At 39.6% G+C, this 23,839-nt stretch overlaps 1 protein-coding gene and 1 long non-coding RNA gene across 3 annotated transcripts in view; both read left to right on the top strand.

The window, feature by feature from the left end:
- Window positions 1-4,647: 4,647 nt before the first annotated feature.
- ripply2 (ripply transcriptional repressor 2) lies at window positions 4,648-5,331 on the top strand. The gene is made up of 3 exons (XM_005463224.4): window positions 4,648-4,796; window positions 4,887-4,957; window positions 5,047-5,331. The coding sequence occupies exons 1-3, from the start codon at window positions 4,677-4,679 to the stop codon at window positions 5,207-5,209; spliced, it is 354 nt and encodes a 117-aa protein (XP_005463281.1). The 5' UTR covers window positions 4,648-4,676; the 3' UTR covers window positions 5,210-5,331.
- Window positions 5,332-5,810: 479 nt separating this feature from the next.
- Window positions 5,811-23,839, top strand: part of LOC109194721 (uncharacterized) — a 36,124-nt gene continuing 18,095 nt past the window's right edge. The window contains exons 1-4 of one of the 2 annotated variants that reach the window (XR_002056485.2): window positions 5,811-6,118; window positions 10,874-10,983; window positions 11,127-11,226; window positions 11,975-12,184. This is a non-coding gene — a long non-coding RNA (uncharacterized LOC109194721). The remainder of the gene's footprint in view (window positions 6,119-10,873; window positions 10,984-11,126; window positions 11,227-11,974; window positions 12,185-23,839) is intronic. The other variant, XR_002056486.2, reaches the window with a different exon arrangement.

The following is a 23,839-nucleotide window of genomic DNA, read 5'->3' as shown; positions in this document are numbered from 1 at the left end:
TCAGCATTTCATCTGCCTCAATTTATCTTCAGCTCATCCTTTAATACTAAGTAACACCTAATGGCTCGGAGCAGTAAAGGATAATGGCTTTATGCTGGACTATCAATGAGTGTATGAGTGTGCTTAATATTCTGTGCGTTGTTGCGTGTGTTTGTGTGCATGGTGTGATTCTTTTTTCTGTCCTCTGGGAAAGGGAATTTAAATTTTGCTTCATTCAGAACTGACAACAAGGCATTTGCATTTAATCTGACCCATGAAGAAAGGCAGATCTCTCTTTCTTATAAGGTATTATGTTGTACACTAGATGTCTGCTGGTTGTGATAGTGCGTTTAAGTGCACCCTTAGCTGTGGCTGCATGCTCAGGCAAAGACTGAGCACTCTCGCTGACTGCAGCTCTGACACCCTCTTTGTGGCTATGACTGTAGATATGGGCTCATGGAGCCATCTATGACTGCAGCTGTGCTCATGGTTGGCGCTTTACGATTATGACTGCGACATGCTGGTTTTTAATTGGTGTAAATGTATTACATGCAGCTACTGTGTGTTCAGTTGTGATTATGGCAAGGCCATTTATTGAAGCTACTGTACGCCAATAACAACTTATCTGTATCAGCACAGAGTGGACCACAGCTGCAGAATCTGAACTGTCACCACAAATCCAGCCACCTCTTCGTTGTTCACAGCTGGAAGAGTGACAGCTAGGAGCCCATCGTGGCAGTAATCAGCCTTTTAGTGAGTAATGACTACTAAATGCATCATATAACACAGAATCAGTTCCTGCAGGGTTACCTGCTGTCTTAGCTTTAACTTGGAGCAGCACATAAATGAACCATTTCTCGAAACATTCCATCCTTTTCTCAAAAATCAAAACACAATGTCCAGTTTTCAAATCACAGCCACAAAACCTGATCACTTGCTGGTATTGTCATTCAGCTCATTCTCCCCTGGCATGTAACATTTTAATGACATTAGCAGTAATATGTATGAGCAGTTTTGAGCAGCTGTGTTTAAGAAATGGCATCCATACTGTAGTTGTGTTTTAATGCCTGCTTCCAGTGGTTACCATTATGCAGGGTGGGTGAATGAGTGTGAAAAATGTATTTTAGGGGGTGCTAGTGTGATAAGAGACTGAGAACAAAGTATGTTGAAAGAGAAAGGTATAAAAAAGTAACAGGTCTGAAAGAAATTCTCTGTCATCTTTTGGATGGAATTTTTACTAAGATCTCACATTTCTGTTACTGCTCTTCTGTATTCTTTCTTGAGTCACTCTTTTGATGTTATTCACACTGTTTGTCAGAAACTACCATCTGTGTTTTGAAGTCCTGCTGGTATAAAACTTGCACAAAATGCAAGGAGTATCTTTATGATGACAAATAAGGAAAAGAATGCATGCACACACATATAACCCAGTTTTGCTGAGTTGTTTGCTGATTTTTTATTTTACATATTGCATTAATCTGTTTGTATAGCAAGAACATGAAATGTATCCATCTAGGGTAGTTTTCTGTTATCCTGAAAGCACAGCAAAAGAGTGAATGACGTCAAAACACAAAAGGGCCTAACAGCGCAGAGCATAGTGTCCAATTAGCTTCAGAGCTGAAAAACAGACTGAGAGAGAGAGAGAGAGAGAGGGGAAGAGAGAAGGAGAGAGAGAGAGGGGGGTCTGTGCGGACCTTATTAGCACCAAGCTCTGACTGCAGGTTCCCTGGAGCGTTGTGTTGTGATGTGTATGGGGCTAGTGGGCAAAGAAATGTTATGCTGGTCATGCATGGCTCACCTGTAAGCATAGACAGCCTCACAGTAGATGTCTTACCAAGTGATGCTTAGAAAAAGAGCAGCACCCTTTGGCAGGCATGATTGATTGAAATCAATAAGCACACTTAGCACCTACGTGGAGTCCAGTCTGTTCTCATTCATACAACAGAGCATTGTAAGTTTTTTCATATTCATCATCTCTTAGAGTGTTCTCATTATGATTTTAGCATCTAGCCCCACACTTCCCCCTGCTGGTGCACTGCGGGGAGGCACTCTATCCAGATGATGCAGTCTTTTCTAAAGCACTAACTCCCTATCTCTGAACCAAATTCTCACCATCCTAAGGCAATTTCATCTCTTTTTTCCCCCCACAAAAACTCAAACAGCTTACACGGTTAGACACAATTAGCAGATCTCATTTGCAAGGCTCTAATTATATTCTCTCTTACTAAAACACATTTTTCACAGCAATTTACTTGTGATACATAATGCTAAGCAGAAGTTAATCAGCTACAGCACAGATGTCATTCCTTAAGGACAGCAATTCAGAATTGTTTGCAGTTGTTACTAATGATCTAATTTAACAAACACACTGCATGCCAGTTCAGAGTGCACAGCCAACAAGGGTTAGCTGAAGGTTAAGACCAACAGTGGAGGAAGACAAGAAAGATGAGGAACAACAACAGCAGCTGACAATGATTCGCAGAGCTGAATTTGTATTTTAGAGCTTTTCACTGTAATTTGACATATGAGGCCTAAGGAGATGCCAGTGGTAGTGCACCGCACTGGTTTTAGTACGAGTGCAGAGCATCATTAAGCTGCAAATCTATTAAAAGCAAGCAAATCTATTAGATAGATAGCAAAAACTTCAGGTGTGGCCACATCAACAGTCTGGTACATTCTTTTAAAAAAATGACTGTAGTGGCTATAGTTCAGGAACACCGAAGGACCTGAAATACGTACATATTTTCTGTGATAGAGGTAGGTGTCTAGGTGTTAAGGTTTATAAATATGAAATGAATGGAAATACATTTCCTAATACAGTCAGTTTAGAACAAGGTGCAAGCCACTGGTCACACTCGAAAACAAGATTAGTCCTCATCTAAAAACATTCATAAAAAATAGCTCATGATCTGAAACATACCACACTATTTTTAAAACATGGTGGTAGTAATGTTATGACATGTATGGCTGCCAGTAGAACAGGGGCACTAGTGTTTATTTATGATGTGTGCGCTAATAGAAGTTACAGGATGAAATATGATGTGCACAGGGCTATACTCTCTCCTCAGTTAAATCAACGCTGAAAGTTTGCACTTTAACCATATGCTGCTTGTCTCATTAAAAAATCCTCTATGGTGGTGTATGAGCCAAAACTCCAAAAACTGTCTTTCTGCAACATACAGAGCCTATCTGTATATGTCATACTGTGATTTACTCATTAAGGCGCCTGCCTTTCTCATTTTACATGTGAATCTGACCACTTCTATAAGGACTGTTAATTACTGTATGTGTATCTCCAAAAGTTGAATCTGTTCATCTGGACGTAGCGTTTTGTGGGAGAAACGTTTCGTCACTCATCCAAGTGACTTCTTCAGTCTCAGCTGACTGCAGGTTTCCCCAAACCTTATAAACAGTACATCTGCATAATGACTGAAACCAGCCATTATGTATGTGTAATTATATGTCTGGATATAAAGCATCTCTACTGTATGCCTTCTTCTATTTCTTGTTGTTATGTGAAAGAGGGGAGCTGGACACAGCTGACAACCTTGTCTCAGCAGACTAGACCATCATATTCTTGAATGTGAATCTTGAAACTTCTTATGTTTACTGCTGTTGTGTTATGATGTCTGAACACTGGTGGCTTTTTTTGTGTGCTTTTTTTTTTTTTTTTTTTTTTTTTTTTTTTTTTAAAGTAGTGTATAGAGTGTTATTATTTTGGATTTTGTCCAGAAAAAATTAAGTGCAGGTCAAACTGTTTTGGTTTGTGAGGTTTTGCCAATAAAGTCAGAGGTTTTACAGTAGTAAAACTGGGATTTCTGTTTAGAGGGCTGACAAAAGGATGGAGATTATGTATAAGAATGTGCCTTAGCAACTTTGAAAATCTATAATTATTCAACAAGATGATTAAAAATAGTGGAAAAATAAAGGCTTCTCCAAAAGTTACACAACACTTTATTATAAGGCTTTCCATTTGAGAGTGAATGCCTTCCAGCTGTGCATCTGCTGCAATGTTGTTTTCAACAAAGGCTGGCGCGTGTAACTGCCTCACCGCCCCTCGCACAGACGCACACGAGCCTCCTTCCATTTCTCACTGAGCACACAAAGACAGTAGGGCACGTGTTTCTTCACACCTTACACCCAAATGGCTACACAGACAGACAGAGATAAAGAAAGGGATCAAGAGTTCAGTCTTTTTTCTCTCACAAAAGTTAAGCTGATTAAAATAGGTGTTTGAATTTTAAATTACGTTGCCAGATAAGCAAAAAAACAAAAAACAAAACAAAACACACACACACACACACACACACACACACACACACACACACAAACAAACAAGAAACCTGTCACAATATTGACAGTAAAAAACACATGCAGACTTTGCAATCTGCATACATAATACAACTATGCAAGCATAAATAAATAGCTAGAAATGGACCATTACTGATACCGTTTTAAATAGATTATTATCAGGCAGTTGAAAAATCTTCATGCAAAATTAAACCAGAAGGTGACCAAATGACCATAGTTTGTTGAAGTGTGACTTCGCACCTTAACACCGTGGCGCATGGAAACACTTGGGGACGCGTCAAAACGCAATTTGGCACGGGTTTCCAGGGCCTGATAAAAAGACGGTTCCTGTCCGCTTCCCCACATCCTCACAACACTTTACGAAGAGCTGACAACCACAAGGAGCCATGGAGACCTGCGCTAACAAGAGTGGGCTATCGTCTGTTTCTAACGGAGGCAATTCGAGCCAGCAGTCCGAGTTGTGGAGACCATGGTTTCGAAATGAGGATAACAATGTCCGACACAAGGTAAGTTTTGCACTTTAAAGTTTGTATTTTTGAAATCCAAACACGCACTGCTTACTTGACAGAAAGACTAAAGAAATCTCTTTGTTTTAGAATCTTTCAAACCATGGAGACCTCAGTGGTGCAAAAGATCCGAAAACACCTCAAGTCATCCACCCAGTCAAGTACGTGGAGCTTTATTAATTATGGCATCGTTGAAAAAAAGAGAGTAAAGTATACATATATAAAAACATGAATTGCTTTTTGTTCTAAGGTTGTACTGGCCAAAATCGAGATGCTTCGATTATCTGTACCGAGACGCAGAAATACTCCTTCGCAACTATCCGGTCCAAGCAGCAATCTGCACCTACGAAGACTCCAGCAGCGACGAAGACAATGATGATGAAGAGGAGGATGTTGAAAAGGAGCGGAACTAAATGTCTTCGTGAACTTTGAAGAATGTTGCATGCTGTCATAATGTGACAATATTTATATATATATATATCTTTTAATTTATTCCTGTAATTATATGTAAATAGTTCAAATACCAGTTACCAAGCTTAAGTTATTCCTTTCACATTTCTACCTCCTTTGTATTTTATAATAAAATGCAGGAAATAAATTTCGTTATCTGGGGTTTATTTGCTTTTAAAATATTCACTGCACACTCACACACAAATTAAGCATTCAGCGCTGCATTGATTGACTGAAGTGTTCAAGGGAAAAGGAGAACTTCTCCAGTAGACTGTGAAATTTTCCATTCGAAAGATATCAGGTTGATTTTATGCAAGTGCAGAACGTGTTTGGGCCTTTCTTACTTACTGTATTTATTTCTGGCACTGAAACACCTAAAATATAGCCTGTAAGTCACTCCAAATGTATGCAGATCCCTTAATTAGAAGTTGTAGCAGAGCTTTTTCTTTCCATATTTGCATTCACTTTACTGGCTATAACCGCTTTCTTTCCGCTGAACATCCCTTTTCCCACGGATAAGTGCAGGGTGTTAAACGCACCATTTCCTGTGCAGCGTCGCTTGAAGCGCGGAAACCGTGGGACAGGTGGAGGGCGCAAAACCCTGTCACCAGAGACCATAAAGTTTGGCTGAGACAAACGGAGGTGAAACATTTTAGAAGAAGAAAAAGTACTGATAACATTATCAGAGAATCTGTATTTTATGTGGGCCATCAAAGGACTTCTACCAACTTGTGCGCTGAAGTGCATCAGACCTAACCCATAAAGTCACACGTCCTCCTTGGGATGACACCGCATATTTGGGGAGCAAGCATCAAGCAGGAGGTCGAATCTGGCAGGCATGAGGCGAGGAAACAAACAAGTGTTAACATTAGGTTTGCATTTTTTTTTTAATTAGGCTCTTAGTTTGACTCAGTCAAGCAGGATTTGGGGTGAAAGGGCAAGGTGCTAACAGGCTCATGTGATAACAAACCTTGCAATAGAGAACCACTGTGTTTCATTTGCTCAATGTTTCCCAACCTCTATCCTTATGGACCCCTACTTTACAACAAAAGCATTCATGGACTAGTTGTATTTTCTTAGCTAAAGCTAACCCCTATGATCTCGATTGTTTAAATTGTTCAAAACCAACTAGTGACTGAATTTGTTTGACTGAATGTATGTTCCAGTTCTTATGCTTTCGCCTACACTTGCTTTAAAATCATAGCAAGTGTAGGCACAGAAACAACACTGATGTACAGTGTGTGAACAAGAGCTAGATTAACTCATTGCAAACCTTTACTGGTCCATTATTCCGCCTGCTATTGGTGCATTATTGGTGCCCATCAAGATTCTATACATATGGCAGTAGTAACTTGTGTTTTTTTTTCTGGTTATATAACATATATTACCCAGTAAACCAACATGAATCCATGAGCTAAGGATAAAAACCTGTGAACTTAGAGCCATATCAGTTGCCTGTTTAGAGAGTGACATCTCAGCCTTTCTTCTAAAAGTCCTCTGATGATGTTTATAATAACGATATGTCATTACTGGAATGCAGAAGTGAATGAGTTTATTATTTTAAAGTTATGATATCAGGTTGTGACTGCTGCTTGTAATTGTAGTAAATCCTAATAGAGTCTTGGGTTTTAGACCACAAAACATATGACATGTCCAAATAGTTACATCAGCCAGCAATCATGCGATGTAGCAATTAAAGTGACACTTGTCATGTTAAAGTTCTGTCTCATGAGCTTGCTCTACTTTGGATATGATGGAAGTACTATGAGTAGTCTAGTATGGATTGCTAAAACCTCAACAACATATCTATCTGCACATTTGAACTGTTGAACTTTTCAAGTCACACCAGTGTTGACCTTTTAAACTGTGCCATGGGAACTTTTTAGATCATCTGTAGGTGTTCTGAAGAGTGCAAAGTTTGCACACCTTTGTGGTGAGACAAATTTTGGGCTCAGTGGGGGCGATGCATCACCCCAGCACATGTGGCATATCATAGACAGACTTCAACGTAGGACTGTTTAATAATTCACAAAATACTTGTTCACTGATACTTAAATAGTAATATGGGCCTCTGATTAGTAAAGGTGACAAAGAAAGGAGTTGTTGGTTCAACAAACCATCACAAAAGTAACACAATGACTTTCTAGAGCAAGTGATCGCAGTCTGAGTCCTGATCATCAAAATTCATTTTAATGTCTAAATATTCAACTGAGATCATAGTTTTTGATGAATTACTGAAGTAATTGTCTGCAACTGTGGGAGGTTTGGGACTTTCCCAGGCATGCTTGGGTGTTAAAGCTACTGGAGTGTCACTTACTTTGGTGTGAAATCTGCTCACCTCCAGGAATAAACATAAAACAAGGGAAAGATGTGTGTCCTCATGAAATTATAGCCAGCTGAATTTTTGGATAATGCAGCTGCAAATATGATAAGAAAAAGTAAACAGTTATTTACCGTTGAGATTTTGAACGCTGAACATTGCCCCAAACCTAACGCAGCTTTGTAAAGCTTGTTTTATCAGACACATGCTGCTTTTGCATGTGCTGGTGTGAACTTGAGTGTAAAGAATACAAATCTAAGACAGTAGTAGTCAGCCTCAAGTAGCCACATGTCACAACTGTCATGCACCTTGGTTACAAACAGATGCAACCAGTAACAATGAAACACATAAATATGGAGCCGTGGATATCACTTTTTCCCCTAGTGCAGTGGAGATTATAGTTATGTTCACAAATCAGTTCATGTTTGTCTTATATGAAGTCACAAGTTGGTGCTAATCAATCTTCAGTATTCATTACTGTTCAAATATCAATGTATAAATATCAATGCAGACAATCAATGGATAATAATTTTGGGAATTTCTAATGGTATATTGTTGTTTGTATTAGTTCATCTGGTGAGCATGTGGAGGCATGCCCCTGTGAACTCTGACTGCACTGGTGGTGCGATTGTAGACACCTAATGAGGTGATGAAGTGTGACTCAGCCTAGTTGGGTCTGAACTTAATCAACCAGCTTCCCACAGGCACACCTTTGTTCGGCTGTGTGAACAGAGGGTTTGCAGCTAGAGATGCATTTTGGTCACTTTGGTTCGTATCTGTTGTTTCGATGGCTCTCTTGTTTGTTCTGTTGCTCGAAGACAATTAAGCCAGTTATACAAAAAGGGAGCTGTGTGCTCCTGAATATGCAAAAGATTGTCTTTGGCAGATTTGTAGACAGGAAGCACCACTGGTTTTGAATAGAAAATGTAATGTGTATGAATTAAGATATGAATTTCACATGGTAGATTCCAGCACAGTTTTTCTTCTCACTGTTTAAGTTGGAGAATGTTAGGTAGGGATGATGTATATGTTTATGTTTTAGATGAAGAAAATGTTCAAACACATTTCCAAAAACTCTGGCTCAGTTTCTTAAAATTTTTAAAGCACAATCTGAAAATGTTGAATGCTCAAACCTTCACACATCTCTGTCATTTTTTATGTTTCTTTTTTATGTTTATAATTTTTTATGTTTCTGTAATGGTTAATCCACAAGTATGGACATGCTCTTTAATGAAAATGATATTTTCAATGCTAAAATATAATTATTATTGTTATGCTTAAATTTCAGCTTTACTGTTTTACAAAAAAGTAGAAAATAGTAAAGCTTAACATTATGTTTTGATTAAAATGCCAGATTACTGATCTATCTATCTATCTATCTATCTATCTATCCATCCATCCATCCATCCATCCTACTTGTTTTACATAGTAAAAAATGTAGCAAAAGTCAATAATTATATCTGGTAATATAAACACATTAGGAAACAGTACAGTAAGTGCATATATACAGAACTACAACAAAATAAATATTTAATACTGTCATATGGTGTGTAGTAGTACGCTTAATCAACCCCCCCCCCCCCCCCCCCCCACACACACACACACACAAATGCTAATTGCATTTCACTGCCTTACCCTTCCTCTTTCTTTTCTTCTGTGTTCTTGCTGCTCCATCTTCTTGTCTAACACCTGTATAAGTCACTTGAGGCCTCTTTTATACTCTGACACATGATTAAATTGTTCTACCAAATATGTTTGAACAGGTGCAACATGAATGAGACTAATTGGTAGTCATGGTATTGCATTTTGAAGGCCAGTGTTTCGAGGTGAACAAAGTGTGTGAAATGATGCAATTTGTGTTCAGAGATTTGGAAAACTGACTTTGAATGATATCTCAGTGAGACCAATGGAATTGTGCTTAAAGTCGTGTTTATTTGATGGGATTTTCAACATCATCACTCAGATGATACATGAAGAAGCTACTTTTAGCTGCTTGCTGATTCTTAATGTGTCACCTTAGCAGGTAAATCTGAATGTTTGATTTGAGGGCAGATGCCACCCTGATGCAACCCTCTAATGGTTTGTGTCACCTCCTGGGATCAAACCAGGGATCTGTCATGTGTTAGGCAAATTGTAAACCACTACACACTGTTCCATTATTTGTGTGCATAAAATTGATAAAAACTCTAATGAACATTTCGCTTCATTTTTAGGGGACTGAATGCAATGCAACCCTTAATAATGTAGATAGGCCGCATATATCCTTATGGAGTTTTCAATCTAGTGACGCGTTTAGAAAGCTACAAAGCTCAATGTGGGTTTTTGACCAACAGATGGGGCAAGAGAGCCAAAAGTGATTCTTCCACTGGTTTGCAGCACTGCAGTGTAATAGTTCAGTACATCCAGTTGGGGGCTGTGTTGTACTTGAGAAGTAACCAGTGAATTTCAGTTATATGATGGAGTAAAATTCAAACCCTATATGTATATAAAAAACAGAGTTTTACAGAACGTCCCTCCTGTGATGTTTCTTTGTACATCACTGTACAGATGAATGCATAGGAAAATACTTAACATGTCATTTATGATGCAGAATCTGCATCTTAAGAAATGTAATGATATAAATTTTTTATACAGTGGAATAGATCATTATATCATTAGGGTTTGATTCTGGAAGTTTAATTTCTGGAAATACTGAATATCTTCTATTTTCTGCTGCTGAGATAAAATAAATGGATAAATTGTCAGGGGGTTCTGCTTTAGCCGGCAAAGGTAAATAACTGATTTCTACTCACAGTGGACTAAAAAAATACATTTCTTTAACTCCAATTTTCAAAGTAAAGTAATAATAAACTAAGAACAGCAGTTTTCCTTAAAAAAGTGATGTAAAGAGGGCACACGTGTAATGAAGCAGGAGAAACACACAGACCGGGCAGCAGTTTTCCAGTAATGATACAGACAAGCTAAAGCATAAATCTGTCAATGAAGTGAACCCCTTAGTAGCTACATATATCTCTGCTGAGTGAAATAAACCACAGAGTTGCTCTGGTTCTTCTCGCCCCATGAACATGCTGGCTCACACTGCTATCTAAGAGAAAAGGCAGTTGTGCTTTTCTGTACCCTGTTATCCCACCCTCCACTTAAATAGTTAGTTTGGTCTTCTGTCTCTGAGATGTGTGCAGTGGAGATAATTACAATTTCAGTAACGTTTGTCAGGTGATTACCTCATAATCCCCTATTTCATTTGATAAGTCACGCATTGATTTAACTCAGAGTTGGACCTAATGGAGTATCTTTTCCACCGCTACAGTGATTTGTATGCTGGGGCGAAAGGACAACGGCAGATTGGAGGCAGAAAAACAGGCGCTCGCCATTCCCGTTCACTCGGTAGCTTGTGAAAGATGAACGAGGAGAAGGCAGGTTTAATCACAGCAACACGAATGCGACCAGTAAATCACTGCTGTGGCTGATACAGTAACATGTGCTGGTTAGAACACTCCCTCTCACATAAACGCTCCCTGTTTCTTTCTCTTTTTTTTAAAATTTTCTCTTCTTGCAGGCAGAGAGGGGGGATGGGGAGATGAAAATGCTGGATGAGAGATAAGACAAGTGAAGGGAAAAGAGACCTGCTTGGTATTCACCTGTCTCTCTGGATCAATAAAGGTAATTTGGGCTGATTCCTCCCTGTAGGCCTCTTAGCAGACAGAAGGGGAGAGGGGTCAGCCACTGCTGAGCTGCAGGGAGCTAGAATAACTTAGAAACACACTCTGCAAATTACTGCCCCTGTTTGAGAATCTCTCATTCAGCTATTCCTCTACCATGACAAGAGCTACACTGTGATACAGAGTCCTCCAGGTAAATGTGGGCTAACTGGATGTATAAAAGGCTATGCTGCCCAGACGTTCTGTATACCCTTGTGTTAGTGGTGTTTGCACTGTGGCTAAAACTGTATGGGCAAGCTGTAATGTTCCCAGAAAAGGCTGAAAAGTAACCCCACCTTTACCTTTATCCTAGCCGTAACCCTCACCAGAAAAAAAAAGAGAGGGAAACCAAAAGTTTCGTCATGACTATCGGTTTTCACATTTAAGACTTTGTGAAAGCTGTGATTCCAAGCAAACAGTTCAAAGAGGGGTTATGATACCCATAAAGAAGATGGGTTTTTGGAGGCCAGAGCTGGGTGTTCAGATTCACAGGTCAAGGCTCATAAATTACTATGAAAACAGGGGTGTCAGGTAGCTACACAAAGAGTGACCAGTCCTGTTAAATCAAGATTTAAAATCAGAGCGATTTTCATTTTTTGATTACATGCCATGTGTTCCTTTCTCCTTGCTGCCGTGATCCACTGTAAACCTAACAGATTGATTTTTTTTTCCACATTCCTGATCACAACCTCTACCTTTCACTCTCTTAGGGCTGCAGCAGATCTCATCAGTTGGTTATAGGCATGGAGGTTCTCGTCCGTCATGTGGGGTCACCAGCCTGAGAGGAATGCTCCATGTCAGGGATGTCAGGAGAGGAAGGGGTTTCCCAAGGGATACAATACTCAACAAAGTGTATCGCACCTCTGGCCAATCATTGGCGCTTGTCCTGCTTGTATTGTGAATTTCATCAAAGCGCACAGGTGTGCATTGCACTGACACACACGCACATATATCTGTCCTCATGTCTGTCTCTTAAATTTACACACATGGGTAGCACACTGATCTTATCTTGAGTCCGCATGTTCCCAAACGCATGTATATATTCATACATACACCCTTTTTTCCCCTCCACACTGCCTCCTATGAAAAAGAAGGTTTTTACTGCATGTTGATTGCAGAGGAACAGAGGTGAAACTGGTTGTAGTTTGTACTTATGCTTTAGTAGGTCAGGCCTTTTGAATTTTCATGCACTTAATTGGGGAGAAGAATGGGGGTCCACAAACCATTCCCATGTTTTGATCCTAAAAGGTGTCCTGCAGCCTGGAAAACATTTTCTGAAGGGATCCGGTTTGTAGGACTGAAGTTGTCCTTTAATACAAGGTGTCAGAAAAAAGTGTCAATCAAAACTCTGCGATGACAACTATTGCAGAAATTTGATTAATGGTCTCCTTTTGCTTTCCACATCTTACTGTCAAACTTCAATTATCTTTCTAGATCATTAATTGCTTCTTGAGGAAGCACATATTGATAGTCCATCATGTGCGGAACTGTTTGAGGCCGACTTAGCTGACAAGTCATTTCCATTCTAGTACCCTGACCTAATCACCATATCCTATTATCATTCACACGAAAACACTAATTACAAAGGCAGGGTGAACCTGATTTATGCTAATGGAAACGTGAATATGCCACGGATGCATTAATCTAGAGTATAGGACCCTGTGCTGGTGTTAACTGTGATTAGCATGTGATTACCATAGCATGGGTTATATCTACTGGAAGCCCTGCTTCTGATGGGCTTGAGAAAATCTCTCTACTCACTGGCTGTGAATGAGACTGTGACTCTTCACGACATGAGGAAATAATAATAATAATACAAAATTGACAATTTTGATTGTTTTACGCTAAACAAAAACATCTAAATTCTAGCAAGGCAATTTTCTTTTTTAGAATGAGTGTAACAGCCCAAGTGCTTTCAGTGACAGATGGTTCAGACAGTTGGATTATATTAAAAAAGGGTTATATATCTGATGATATACCTATCTGAGTTCTTCCTTCACACCAGCACAATGTCAGCCACTGGAATCTTTTATGGTGCTGGCAGAAGTTCCAGTGAAGGCTGTTTAGTAACCTAGGCTATTTAAAACCCAAACTTCTTTTGAATATAAAGAAAGTTCTGTTTTATAAGTTAACTGACTTTTGAAATTTTGAGTCTGGCAGTATGTTTTTACTTTCTGTTACAGTCAGGACTTTCTCACTGTAGCACACAGTGTCACTCTGTGTGTGACACTATCTCAGTTTCCTCCCTACTAACGATTTAGTTTAGTTTAAAAATTAGTTTTATTTCCTCAAACGAGATAAGTAGATTTGTTAGACAGTTTTCACTTGGTGATCAATACAAATTTAGTTCTCTAGTCAGGAGAGTCACCAGATTGATTTGGATTTTTGATTTTTTCAGTGCCTTAAAAGGTGCCTATAAATAAAATGTGATATTATTATTATTTGAGTCAAAGTAACATTTATAGCAGGAGGTGTGTATGTGTATATAGGCTTTGCTGAAGGCTGTTTTCAATCATGAATCTGCAGATACTGTGTATGCAAAATCGCTCACTGCATCATATTCCATAGTTTTGGACAAAAAACAAATTTGTGGCAAAAGAAGTTATATTAGGCATTTTTTTTAAAAACAATTTGTTGATGAATTAATTGCTGGATAACTAGATACCATATAGTGTATTATTATGGTCTTGTATATGCTGGATTAGAAGTGATGTCACATGATTGTTGTCTATAAGTGAGACATAGAGATGTGTTGAATTAAACACTCGCAGAGGTGTCTCCCAGTAGTAGTCCTCTGTTACCATCTGTTCCTGCAGACAGCCTGTTCTATGCAGCTTCCAACAGAAAGGAGGATGCGTTTGTTTTGGGATCCACACGAGCACAAAGAAGGGGGCCCATTCTTCGATTCCCGCTTTGATCCTTCCATTGAGAGGACCCAGCCGTGGCCATCTATCTGCATCCCACGGCTTCTGCCTGCCTCGATGGCTAGTCGGACGGCCGAATCTGGGGGCTAGCAGAGCTGTGTGCCCTGCACATGGCACTCGTAGCATAAGGAGCCTATTGATGAGGCAACAGATTGGCTTTGAGTATACCTGATGGTTATCCCCCACTTCTCTCTGCTGGTCCTCCTCTCTCTCTTTCAACCAACCAAAGACAATCCCTGTGTCTCCCTGCTTTCTAATACAAATTGCCAATGTGTAGTGGATTTAAGAGAGTGGCAGAAGCCATTGTTGGGTAATCTGTACCAAAAAGGAGAGGTGATGTTGAGTGTAGTCTTTTTCTTAGTAAGGATTAGGCTTGGTTTTTCTCTGTTAGCCCTCTTTGGGTGATGTGTTTGGCTTTAGTAGCAGCTTGGCAGAGTCGGAACAACTCTGCGACGGGTACTAAACCCATGTGAGTGTGTACATGTGAGCGTGGGTATGTGTGTGTGAGGACTTTGTACGAGGGTGGATTCATCATTAGCCGAGCAGAGGGTCATCTGGCTTTAATAGGTGTTCTCAGGTGTTGGTTCTGGTGTCTACAGCACTGGTGTTGTTTGCTGTTGGGAATCAGATCCTGGCTTACCCCTTCCCCCTCCACCTTCCCTCCATTCTGCTTCAGTCCCTCTGCACCCCAGCTAATACCACGCTCATTACGGTGTTATCGATCTGCCTTTGCTGCACACCAAAGGGCAAAGAAGTCCTCTCCTTTCCTTCTCCCTTTTGTCATCCTTTTCCCTCTATACCTTTTTATAATCTGCTCTCTTTTCCCTGTGCCCTTTCCTCTCCGCTGACATCCTACGTACTGCTATTTCCTCACTGGCAATTATGTTTCTGCTCAAGGAGATGAAAAAGCTGGAAACTGACACTGTCTGTGTCTTTCTTAGAGGCTTGTCTTTGTGGTGTTTGTGTCGTATGTCATGTTTGTGAGCAGCAACGTAAAGAACATGATTTTAGACATATAGATCTAAAAAGAAAACACAACTCTCCTCCCATTCTTCTCCCTAGTCTCTAGTGTCTATGGCCAATCCTCTCTCCAAGCCGTCATGCTTGTTGTTCTCGTTTTTTTTTTCTTTCTTTATCTTGTAGGAGATTTGGTGTCTTGTAAAATAACACCCAATTTATTATACAGAAATCTGCAAAAGTATGCAGCCTTGTGTGGGCTGAAGTATAAACACTGAGAGGTGACTTTGAAGGGGGTCTTGAATTACAGTTCTGTGCAATCTGCACAATCTCCACACTTCAACAGTTTAGTGTAGTGTGCAGGGATTGCATCTGAAAACAGATTTATTTGCTCAAACAGATGCATGTGTTGCATTTGTTATTTGCATTTTTTTTTAGAGGTTATTGCTCAATGGGTTCAAACAAGTCACAAGACATTTTCATATTCTGAGAAGCAACTGTAAGAGGTTAAAAAAAAACCCTAACATAATTCTGCTGACTACAGAATACATACAGACAAAATAAGTCTTCATTCTGTTTCCAAATATTTTTCATTCTCAGTTTTGAACAACATTATTAAGGGACCGTGGCTAAAAGGTTAAGCTAGGGCATGCGCTCCCCGCTGCAGTGTGCATGTCTGCTTAAAAAAACAAAGTAAATGCAGTCCCTCCTCCCCACCCCAACTCAAAACTTCTTCTGTTAATTTAGCAATTTCCCTTAATATCTGGATAAGTTATTCACCCATGATAATAAGCTCATGCATTCGTCTCCCAACTAGGGGTTTAATAATTAAAATATTTTATCATACATGTGAACAGACATGCACGTCTAAGGATGTTAATTCACCAAACAAGAGCAGACAGAACTGTTAGTCGTTACACTCTGACTCTTACCGAGCAGGGCTGGGGACCGTGCTCCATCAAAAGAGCCATTTTTGAGGTTTTAAAAAAGTCTCTATGTACTGGAGCTGCACAACATATTTAAGTCTAACAGTGAAGGTGACACAGCCTGTTAAATATAAATGAGCCTGCCAACACAGGCCAAAATATTGAAATCTTTTAACCTAGTTTCCTTCACTGTGGGCTGCTTATGATCATTTGGCAATTTAACTTTACATCTTTATTACAATAATACCAGGTTTCTGTTGTGTTTACAAGTTTATAGAACCAAAATAATTGTTTTTGCTATTTTTAGTGATAAAACAAGGAATTAAATATCTATTCCCGTGTGCAGGGTTTTTCCTGCATATAAAGATTTTTGGCACCCAACAACGTTTTGGCTTCACACGACAACAAAATTGCCAGTGCTGAGATTTTTTTAGACAGTTTTTTTTTAATAATAAAGGCTTAATTTACATTTTAATACAGCCTTAAAATACTTTTTTTTTCATCAAATAACCAAAAATAACAGGAAAACTAAAAAAAATAGACCTCTGTAAAGTCAGGTAGCACAAACTCATTGTCTGAACTACATGCAGACCAATTCTGCTTACATGTGCATGCATGGTCATCGCAAAGGCCCTACCAACTGAGTAATTCTGGTGCTGAAACTCTCAACTTTTATAAAACTTTTGGTGTGTTTTTGAATTGGTTGGATGGAATGAATCATAGACGTTATAAACAAAAATGTAATTTTTAAACATATAAACATTATTCACTTTTGTAATGATATTCATGTAGTTTTTATGTCAAAGCCACGGGAAGCCACTGAAGATGGGGAGCAAGCTGCAGGTTCGAGACCCCTGTGTAGATCCAGTCAAACCAAAAACATCGCAGAAAACCAAATAATGGCTCTCAGCAGGGATGGTATTAATTGATTAAAGTTGAGAATTTGAAATCATGACAGAATGCCCGAGCATCGTGATGCATTATATTGCATATTACCTGTTGCCTGGTTTTGGTGTTTTTCATTATTATAGATAAATACATTTTATTGAATATTTTACAGAAATGGTGCAAATTAGTGAATAAAAGCTCTGTTTGTTTTTTGTTTCCATTACTTAAAAAAGCAATATATCCATGTTTGATATTTTTTATGAAATTACTCACTAAACTCATTTTTTGCACACAATCAGTGCTTTATTCCTAATTTAGAGTAAAATATCATATTGTTGCTTTTTACTTTGTTTATGATTGGCAGGTCTTTCCTTAAAGAACTTCACTTTCTGATCGAATTTATTTGCATTTCTTCTGCTACAGTAACTCAGCAAGGGGTCGTCTGTTGTCTGACCTCACAGCTCGCAGGCTGCACTGCCTCTTTAACCATAATTGCTTGCATACCATATTACAGCATACTTCTTGACTTTGCATTTATATCCTCTTGCACCCTGACTGCATATATTCCTAAATGACTTCACCCAGTCTTACAGTGTAGTTTGATAATTTAGAACTGTTCAGTACAACACTACAGAGGTGGCGTTGGGTCTCTTGCTGTTGCCCAGGTTGGATACCTCTGACCCCCCGCTACCTCTATGTCTTTGTTTCACGGCTGACAGAAGGAGTGCCAAAGCTCCTCCAGCTCGGGTGATTTATGACCAGCAGCTGCTCCTGCAGCCCATGAACCACACAGCTGGGTGTCAGATGTGGTCTCGCTGTAAGAAGAAACTTATCTGGCAATCCAACATCAGTTGAAGGCTGGACATAGAGGGAGTAAGGGTAAAGAGAAGAGAAGACCAAGTGGAAGAACGATGGACTGGCAGGACAAATTACAGGAAAAAACGGAAGCTTTAGTTTAGAGAAAGTGGAGGGTAGTAAAATAGAAAAATAGTGGCAAAAGAAAAAAAATGAAAGTTAAAAAAAAAAGATTAAAGTGCACGAAGCCTGAAATGTGTAACAGAGATATCAATTCCTGGTAAAAAAGAAAAAAAAGAAAAAAAAAGAATCTGAATGCACCAGCTCTGCTCTGCATTGATTTCTGCTGGTGTAGGGAAAGCAAAATGTTTGTATTATTTCATAAGCCAATTAGCTGCAAGGAGACTCTTCTCCCTGTGTGCCTATTGACCCACAGTCTGTGGCTGCAGCTTTATTGTCTGGGGGGTGCTCTATAAAAGATCAATAACAGGCGAGTGATTGGATTATGGGGTAATCAATGCATTGTACTAATATATAACCAGAGTGATTATAGAGCACTGGCTAATAAGAGGCCTTAGAGAGCTGTAATGACATCACACTCCCGCTGGCGGTCAGGAGAAAAGTGTGCGTTCAAAGTGAAGTGTGTGTGGATGAAATTATGCATGCGTGTGTATATGTGCAGGTGCATGTCGCAAGTGTACACACGGGTGTGTATTTGTGTGGATGAGTGCAGGGGGTAGCGTGGGGGTAGATGATGGGTTGATTTTCTTGATTCTTCAAACAGCTGAAGAATAGTACTACCAGATGGTGTGTGATAGCTGCTTAGAAGAGGCCATCATCAGATTCCTGCTGTAACATAGTGACAGGGCTTCTGGGTTCATTGCAGCAACATATGTGGAAAATGGGAGAATAATAATAGCTGTGAAAAATAGGCACTACACAACCTCTGCAATCTTATCGCTTAATTGTTTTTGTGTTTTGTTTTTTCTTTTCTCTTTGCCACTTTAATAAAAAAAAAAAGTACAGATTTTATGGGAACGGTTTTGCGTGAGAAAACTGGAGAAAGTATTTCTTCTGAATATAGTGGAGGAAAGCTGTCAGCAAATGTTGCACAATAGTTCACACAATTTCACCTCATGGCATTCATGACCATTTGCTTCTAAGAGAGGGCAATCTAAAAAAACAAAACTATATTCAAGGCTGTTTTTTTCCATATGTGTCATGACTCGTCTTATTTTCACAGTATATAATTTTTTCATCAAAGAAACAAAGCTTTGTGACTTTAAATTTTTCCACCAACTCAAAAAGCTTCCAAAATAGTTGCAAGTTAATTAAGTGCACCCAGTTTAAAGTAATGCAGCTACAATCCTGGCTGTAATTAATTGTACCTTTATAAAGATTGCAGTGTTACAGAGGTGAGGATTCAGCTGTGATTACTTTGGAGGATGTGGTTTTGTGGGGCTGTTAAAATTCTATATACATAGCATCAGACAAAGAAGCATTTCTGTTATTTAGCTCGCTGACAAAAGTCTGATGAACAAAACAATGGAAACAGTTCAGCAACATCACAAACTGCGACCTCCATAAAACAGGTTGAACAAAAAAAATAAGCGTCATAACCATCATTCAGGTCTGATTTATTATGTATGTGTTGCAGTAGTTTTAACTGGTTTTAGGTATTTATACCTAATAAAAAGGCAAGCAAAGTACATACATTTTTACAACCCATAAAGCAAAATTACTTTCATCTTTTTCTTGTGAACAAGAAGAAAAAGGGGGAAAAAAACCTTAAAATATACATGATTTTGTTTGGACAGCAATCATTTAATTTCTCCTCCTATTCCTAAATATGAAGCCAAATTTGAGAGTTCATAAATAACAGACATTAAAAAAGCAGCCAGCTGGTAAAGTTGTTCATTGTCTACTCAGCTGAGAGGAGAAACGTGCCTGGCAGGCTAATCTTGTTAGACACTTAACACCAGAATGCCAGAAAGTAATGATGTAATGTTAATGACGAACCTTTTCACAAGTAATTATCTGTGTTTATCAACATGTGTCAGGCCATTTGATATAATTGAGTGAATGATAGCCACCAATCTTGTCACTCCCATTTATAATTTCTTTGATTTGCAGAGTGCTTGTTAAAAGCTTGAGCCACGACGATATCAACAGGGTGCTCTGCTGCACACTGATGCTGTGTGAGGCGCGCTGCTTTTGTCACGCTTCTTTATCCACCAATTTTGTACCAAAGGACAGAAAAGAAAGTGGCAGAGTGAAAGAGATGTGGTTAAACACCTTAAATCCTATTTAAGGTGTCTTTGTTTGATTTCTTCTTAGCTGCTTTTGTCGCGTGTCTCTTGCTCAAATACGAGACGGAGATCTGGTCAGAGTCTTGCACTGAGGGGAGCTTTGGTAAAGTTCCTGTTTGCTTAAGAGTTTAGGAGGCTTTTATGTGACAAATTGCAAAGGAGCTTTTAGAGGACATAATGGGACGCAAAATCTTTTAAATGAAAAAGTGCGTGCAAAGACAATGAAGAGAAAGAACTAAGAAAAAATGCAAAACCGTTGTGTCACTGCCTTTTTAAAAGTAGCTGTCGTCATCTTTCTTTCATTACTGTAAACCTTACACACAGATTTTAATTTGAAATATTTCTGATCACCATATGAAGGACAGTTGTAACACTGTCACAAAATAACATGCCGTGTTCCACATCCCACATATGTAAATTAGCTTTATCTTTATTCAACATGACATGCACACCCAAATTTATTGTGTCAGACTGGAAACTTTGATGCATGTTCCTCACTGCTGTCATTTTTCCTAGCTGTTTAAGTGTCTGTTTAAAAGCTGCCCTCTCTTCAGTGGGCTTGTCTTTTACCTGTCAGGCCTGTCGAAGGCACTAATCACCCCACAAAGCTGAACGAGCGCACCATGCGCTTGTTAGCCATCGTCCCAATCTTCTGCCACATCCCCCTTTGACATCCGCACAGGCACTTAATTCCCCCCTATTATGTTCTTATGTTTCTATAGCCTCCTAATGAGACAAGAAAGGGGAGTATCAGGTTGTGTCCATTGATGCGACAGGCTCGGCGTGTGTTGAATGCGTGTGAATGCATGTGCCAGTGCTCTGAGCCATCTGCCCATCACAGGAACATGGCGTGTAATAACAGAATCATGACCGTGGAGATCAGGGCCCCGGCAGGGAGCCTTGTATTCATTGAGCTTTAAAGGCAGCCATCCAACACTGATCAGACACGCCCAACTTGTGCCCCCCCACCCCACCGCCTCTTTATGCGTACCCCAAACGCTCATGTACCCCCTGATTCCATCTTTCCATCCGCTTAGGCCTCAGACTCCATGTTGCTAGGGGTGATGCAGTCCTCAGGGTCAGAGGTGCTTGTTGGAGGTGAGGTTCAGACAGTGGGCCCATCTGATAGGACCATCTGGACGAGTGACCTGACATAATTAGTTATTAATTCTTCTTTGGGAGGAGGAGGGGGGGGCGCTAATGCTCTTACTCACTCTGCTGCTGTTAGCACCAGGATTACGGATGTACCTCGTGTTCTCATCTGTTGGCGAAAAATGATAAAGAGTGACAAACAGATCTGAATAAAAACCCTCTTAAATTTGCTTCAAACAAAAAAAATATACCTTTAGTCAACCGGCTCGATGGGGGATCTTGCAGTTTTTATTACTCTCATTCTTGCAGTTAAATGGCCAAACCTAAGCAATGTTATATCACAGTGTGCTATTTCCAGTCCAGACGCAAATGCGTAATCTTTTCTGACAAAAGGATGGCTGTGAATTCAAGAGAGACAAATTGTGAACCTGTCCACTAATCCACCAGTCGCCACAGAACAGCAGGTTTTGGTCTCTGTTGCTTATAGTTTAAGATAAAAAGATAAACCCAACTGGGAGGAGGCAGGAGTAACCAATTTCTTTACCAGCAGAATCCGATAAAGTAGAGCAGAGCACAATGTAGCTGAGGTCTGCTGCATTTTTATTAAGAGCACGCGACTCTGACCTTTTTCACAAAAAATGAAAAAAACAAACAAAAAAAGTCCTTTTGCTTTTCTACGATATGCATTACAAAACATAGGAATATCACCAAAATGGAAACATTTTAAAGGTTTGACATAAATGTATGTTTTTCAAACTAAAAATGGACCAAAGGTTGCAATAATAATACCACAATATCCTCATCGTTACTCTAACTTTGATTTGGTATACATTCATTTTGGTATTTTGCTCCAAGAAGTCCATCTGGTGTTCAGTTCCTTTGTGTGGAGTGTGTAATGTGACTATCAAGGACTATAGTGGTACGGTGTCAGCATCGGCCCTTCCTGCTGCTTTGCACTACTACTACTGCCGCCACTGCTGCTGCTGCTGCAGGGGAATCTCCTCATTGGCATGCAAGCAGTGACTTGGAGCTGTGGAGCACTGGCACCCTCTCTCTAGAGACTCTCTCCTCGCTCTTTCCTTTCCCCTTCTTTCTCCTTGTCCGTCTTCTGCTCTCTCCCTCTTGTCCCCCTCGCGCAGCTGTCACAATATCTGCTCAATACGAGTGCTGGTGGAATCGTAGGAGAAGAGCCGAGCTGATGTGCTGCTTTAGAAGCAGAAGATTTCAAAACAGAATGGCTGAAAGGCCTCTTGTGAGAGGTGTTGAATCAATCTTAAGATCTGTGAACGATTTGTATCGTGCATGCAGTGCGATGCACCGGGGGGGATTGTCCTTGCAGCTCTACAGGAAATCATTTAATAAAGATATATGTCTAGTGGATAAACAACGGTTTAAATCACGTGAAATGATTTGTTACCATCAGAAATAGCTCTGATTCGATCTTGGCAGATTGGTAAGGTGTTTACAAGAGGGACCGGGATGCAAATAAACAAACACAACATCTTGGCATGTGCTGAGCATTTTGCAGAGATGCTGGAACGAACAATGGCAGACGAGAGCAGAGAGGGAGAGAGGAGACATGGATCCGGTGTGGCTCTGTGGATTTGGCAGGAGTGAAAGCAGTGAGAAGAGCGCTGATACCAGCCAGACTCAAGCTGTGGGCAAATCAAGCATGAAATCGGGAACAAAGGGATTCACAGGATTGAAGGGCATTAGATTCACACTGTCTGAGCCTCGGTGCTGTGTGTGTGTGTGTGTGTAGAGGCTCAAGATATTGTACTTGTAGTCTTTTTAATAGCCTCATTGCCGAGAGATTAGTGGGTTTTAAATTAAGAGTGAATTTTTTTGTTTTGGTTTTGTGTAAATGAAGGCGGATTTTATGACTCTCACATTCCTCTTTTTGTGTTTAAATGTTCTTATAGTTTTCTAACAATATAGGCACAAAGGAATTGTTCATATTGCAGTGTCACATGGTCCAGTTCTTTTACATAACACTGTAACTAATTGACAGTACACGGTTAACTATTGTACTTGTCTCCAGTTTAATTTGTCACTTAGTTTTTAGCTACATTATTAAGGAAAAATGTAAAATACTTTATAAAGCAATTATAGAGGGAAAAACGAATTCATGAATTTTTAGACTCATTTATGACAGAGCGCTATATTGTTGTCTAAAACGCACTGTAGTGCATCCAGCATCCAGGTGCTCACACACTAAAAGAACAGATTACAATAATCACAAACAAATACACTTTGTTGTTTGATTTGCTGAAAACTATGTCCGGCAGTTTCAGGAAGCGATTAAAAGCAAAACTTCAGATTTTAGCTAGGAATGGACATTCTTTTAAACTACTTGTTGACTTTTTTCTCTCATCATTTTATGTCTAACTTTTAAACTATGCAGCTTGATGACATTTACATCTAAATGAATGTAATGCTCGCACTGTTGTGATGTAAAGTCAATTGTGTACACTCTAATTGGGCACGATTTCCAAGCAGCATTCCAAATCCAGGTGCCTCCACAGTGGAAAACTTATTTCCTCTGCTCTTTACAGAATGACCTCTGCACTTTTCTAGCTCAGCCAATCAGATCGACCAGATGACCTCAATATCCCGGTCCACCCAATCAGAACATCTAAATGTCTTGTTGGTGCACCGCGGTCTGCTGTAGAGGTGTCACTAAA

The sequence above is a fragment of the Oreochromis niloticus genome, linkage group LG15 (assembly GCF_001858045.2).
Source record: "Oreochromis niloticus isolate F11D_XX linkage group LG15, O_niloticus_UMD_NMBU, whole genome shotgun sequence".
Lineage (NCBI taxonomy): Eukaryota > Metazoa > Chordata > Actinopteri > Cichliformes > Cichlidae > Oreochromis > Oreochromis niloticus.
This window is presented reverse-complemented; position numbering and strand designations above follow the sequence as displayed.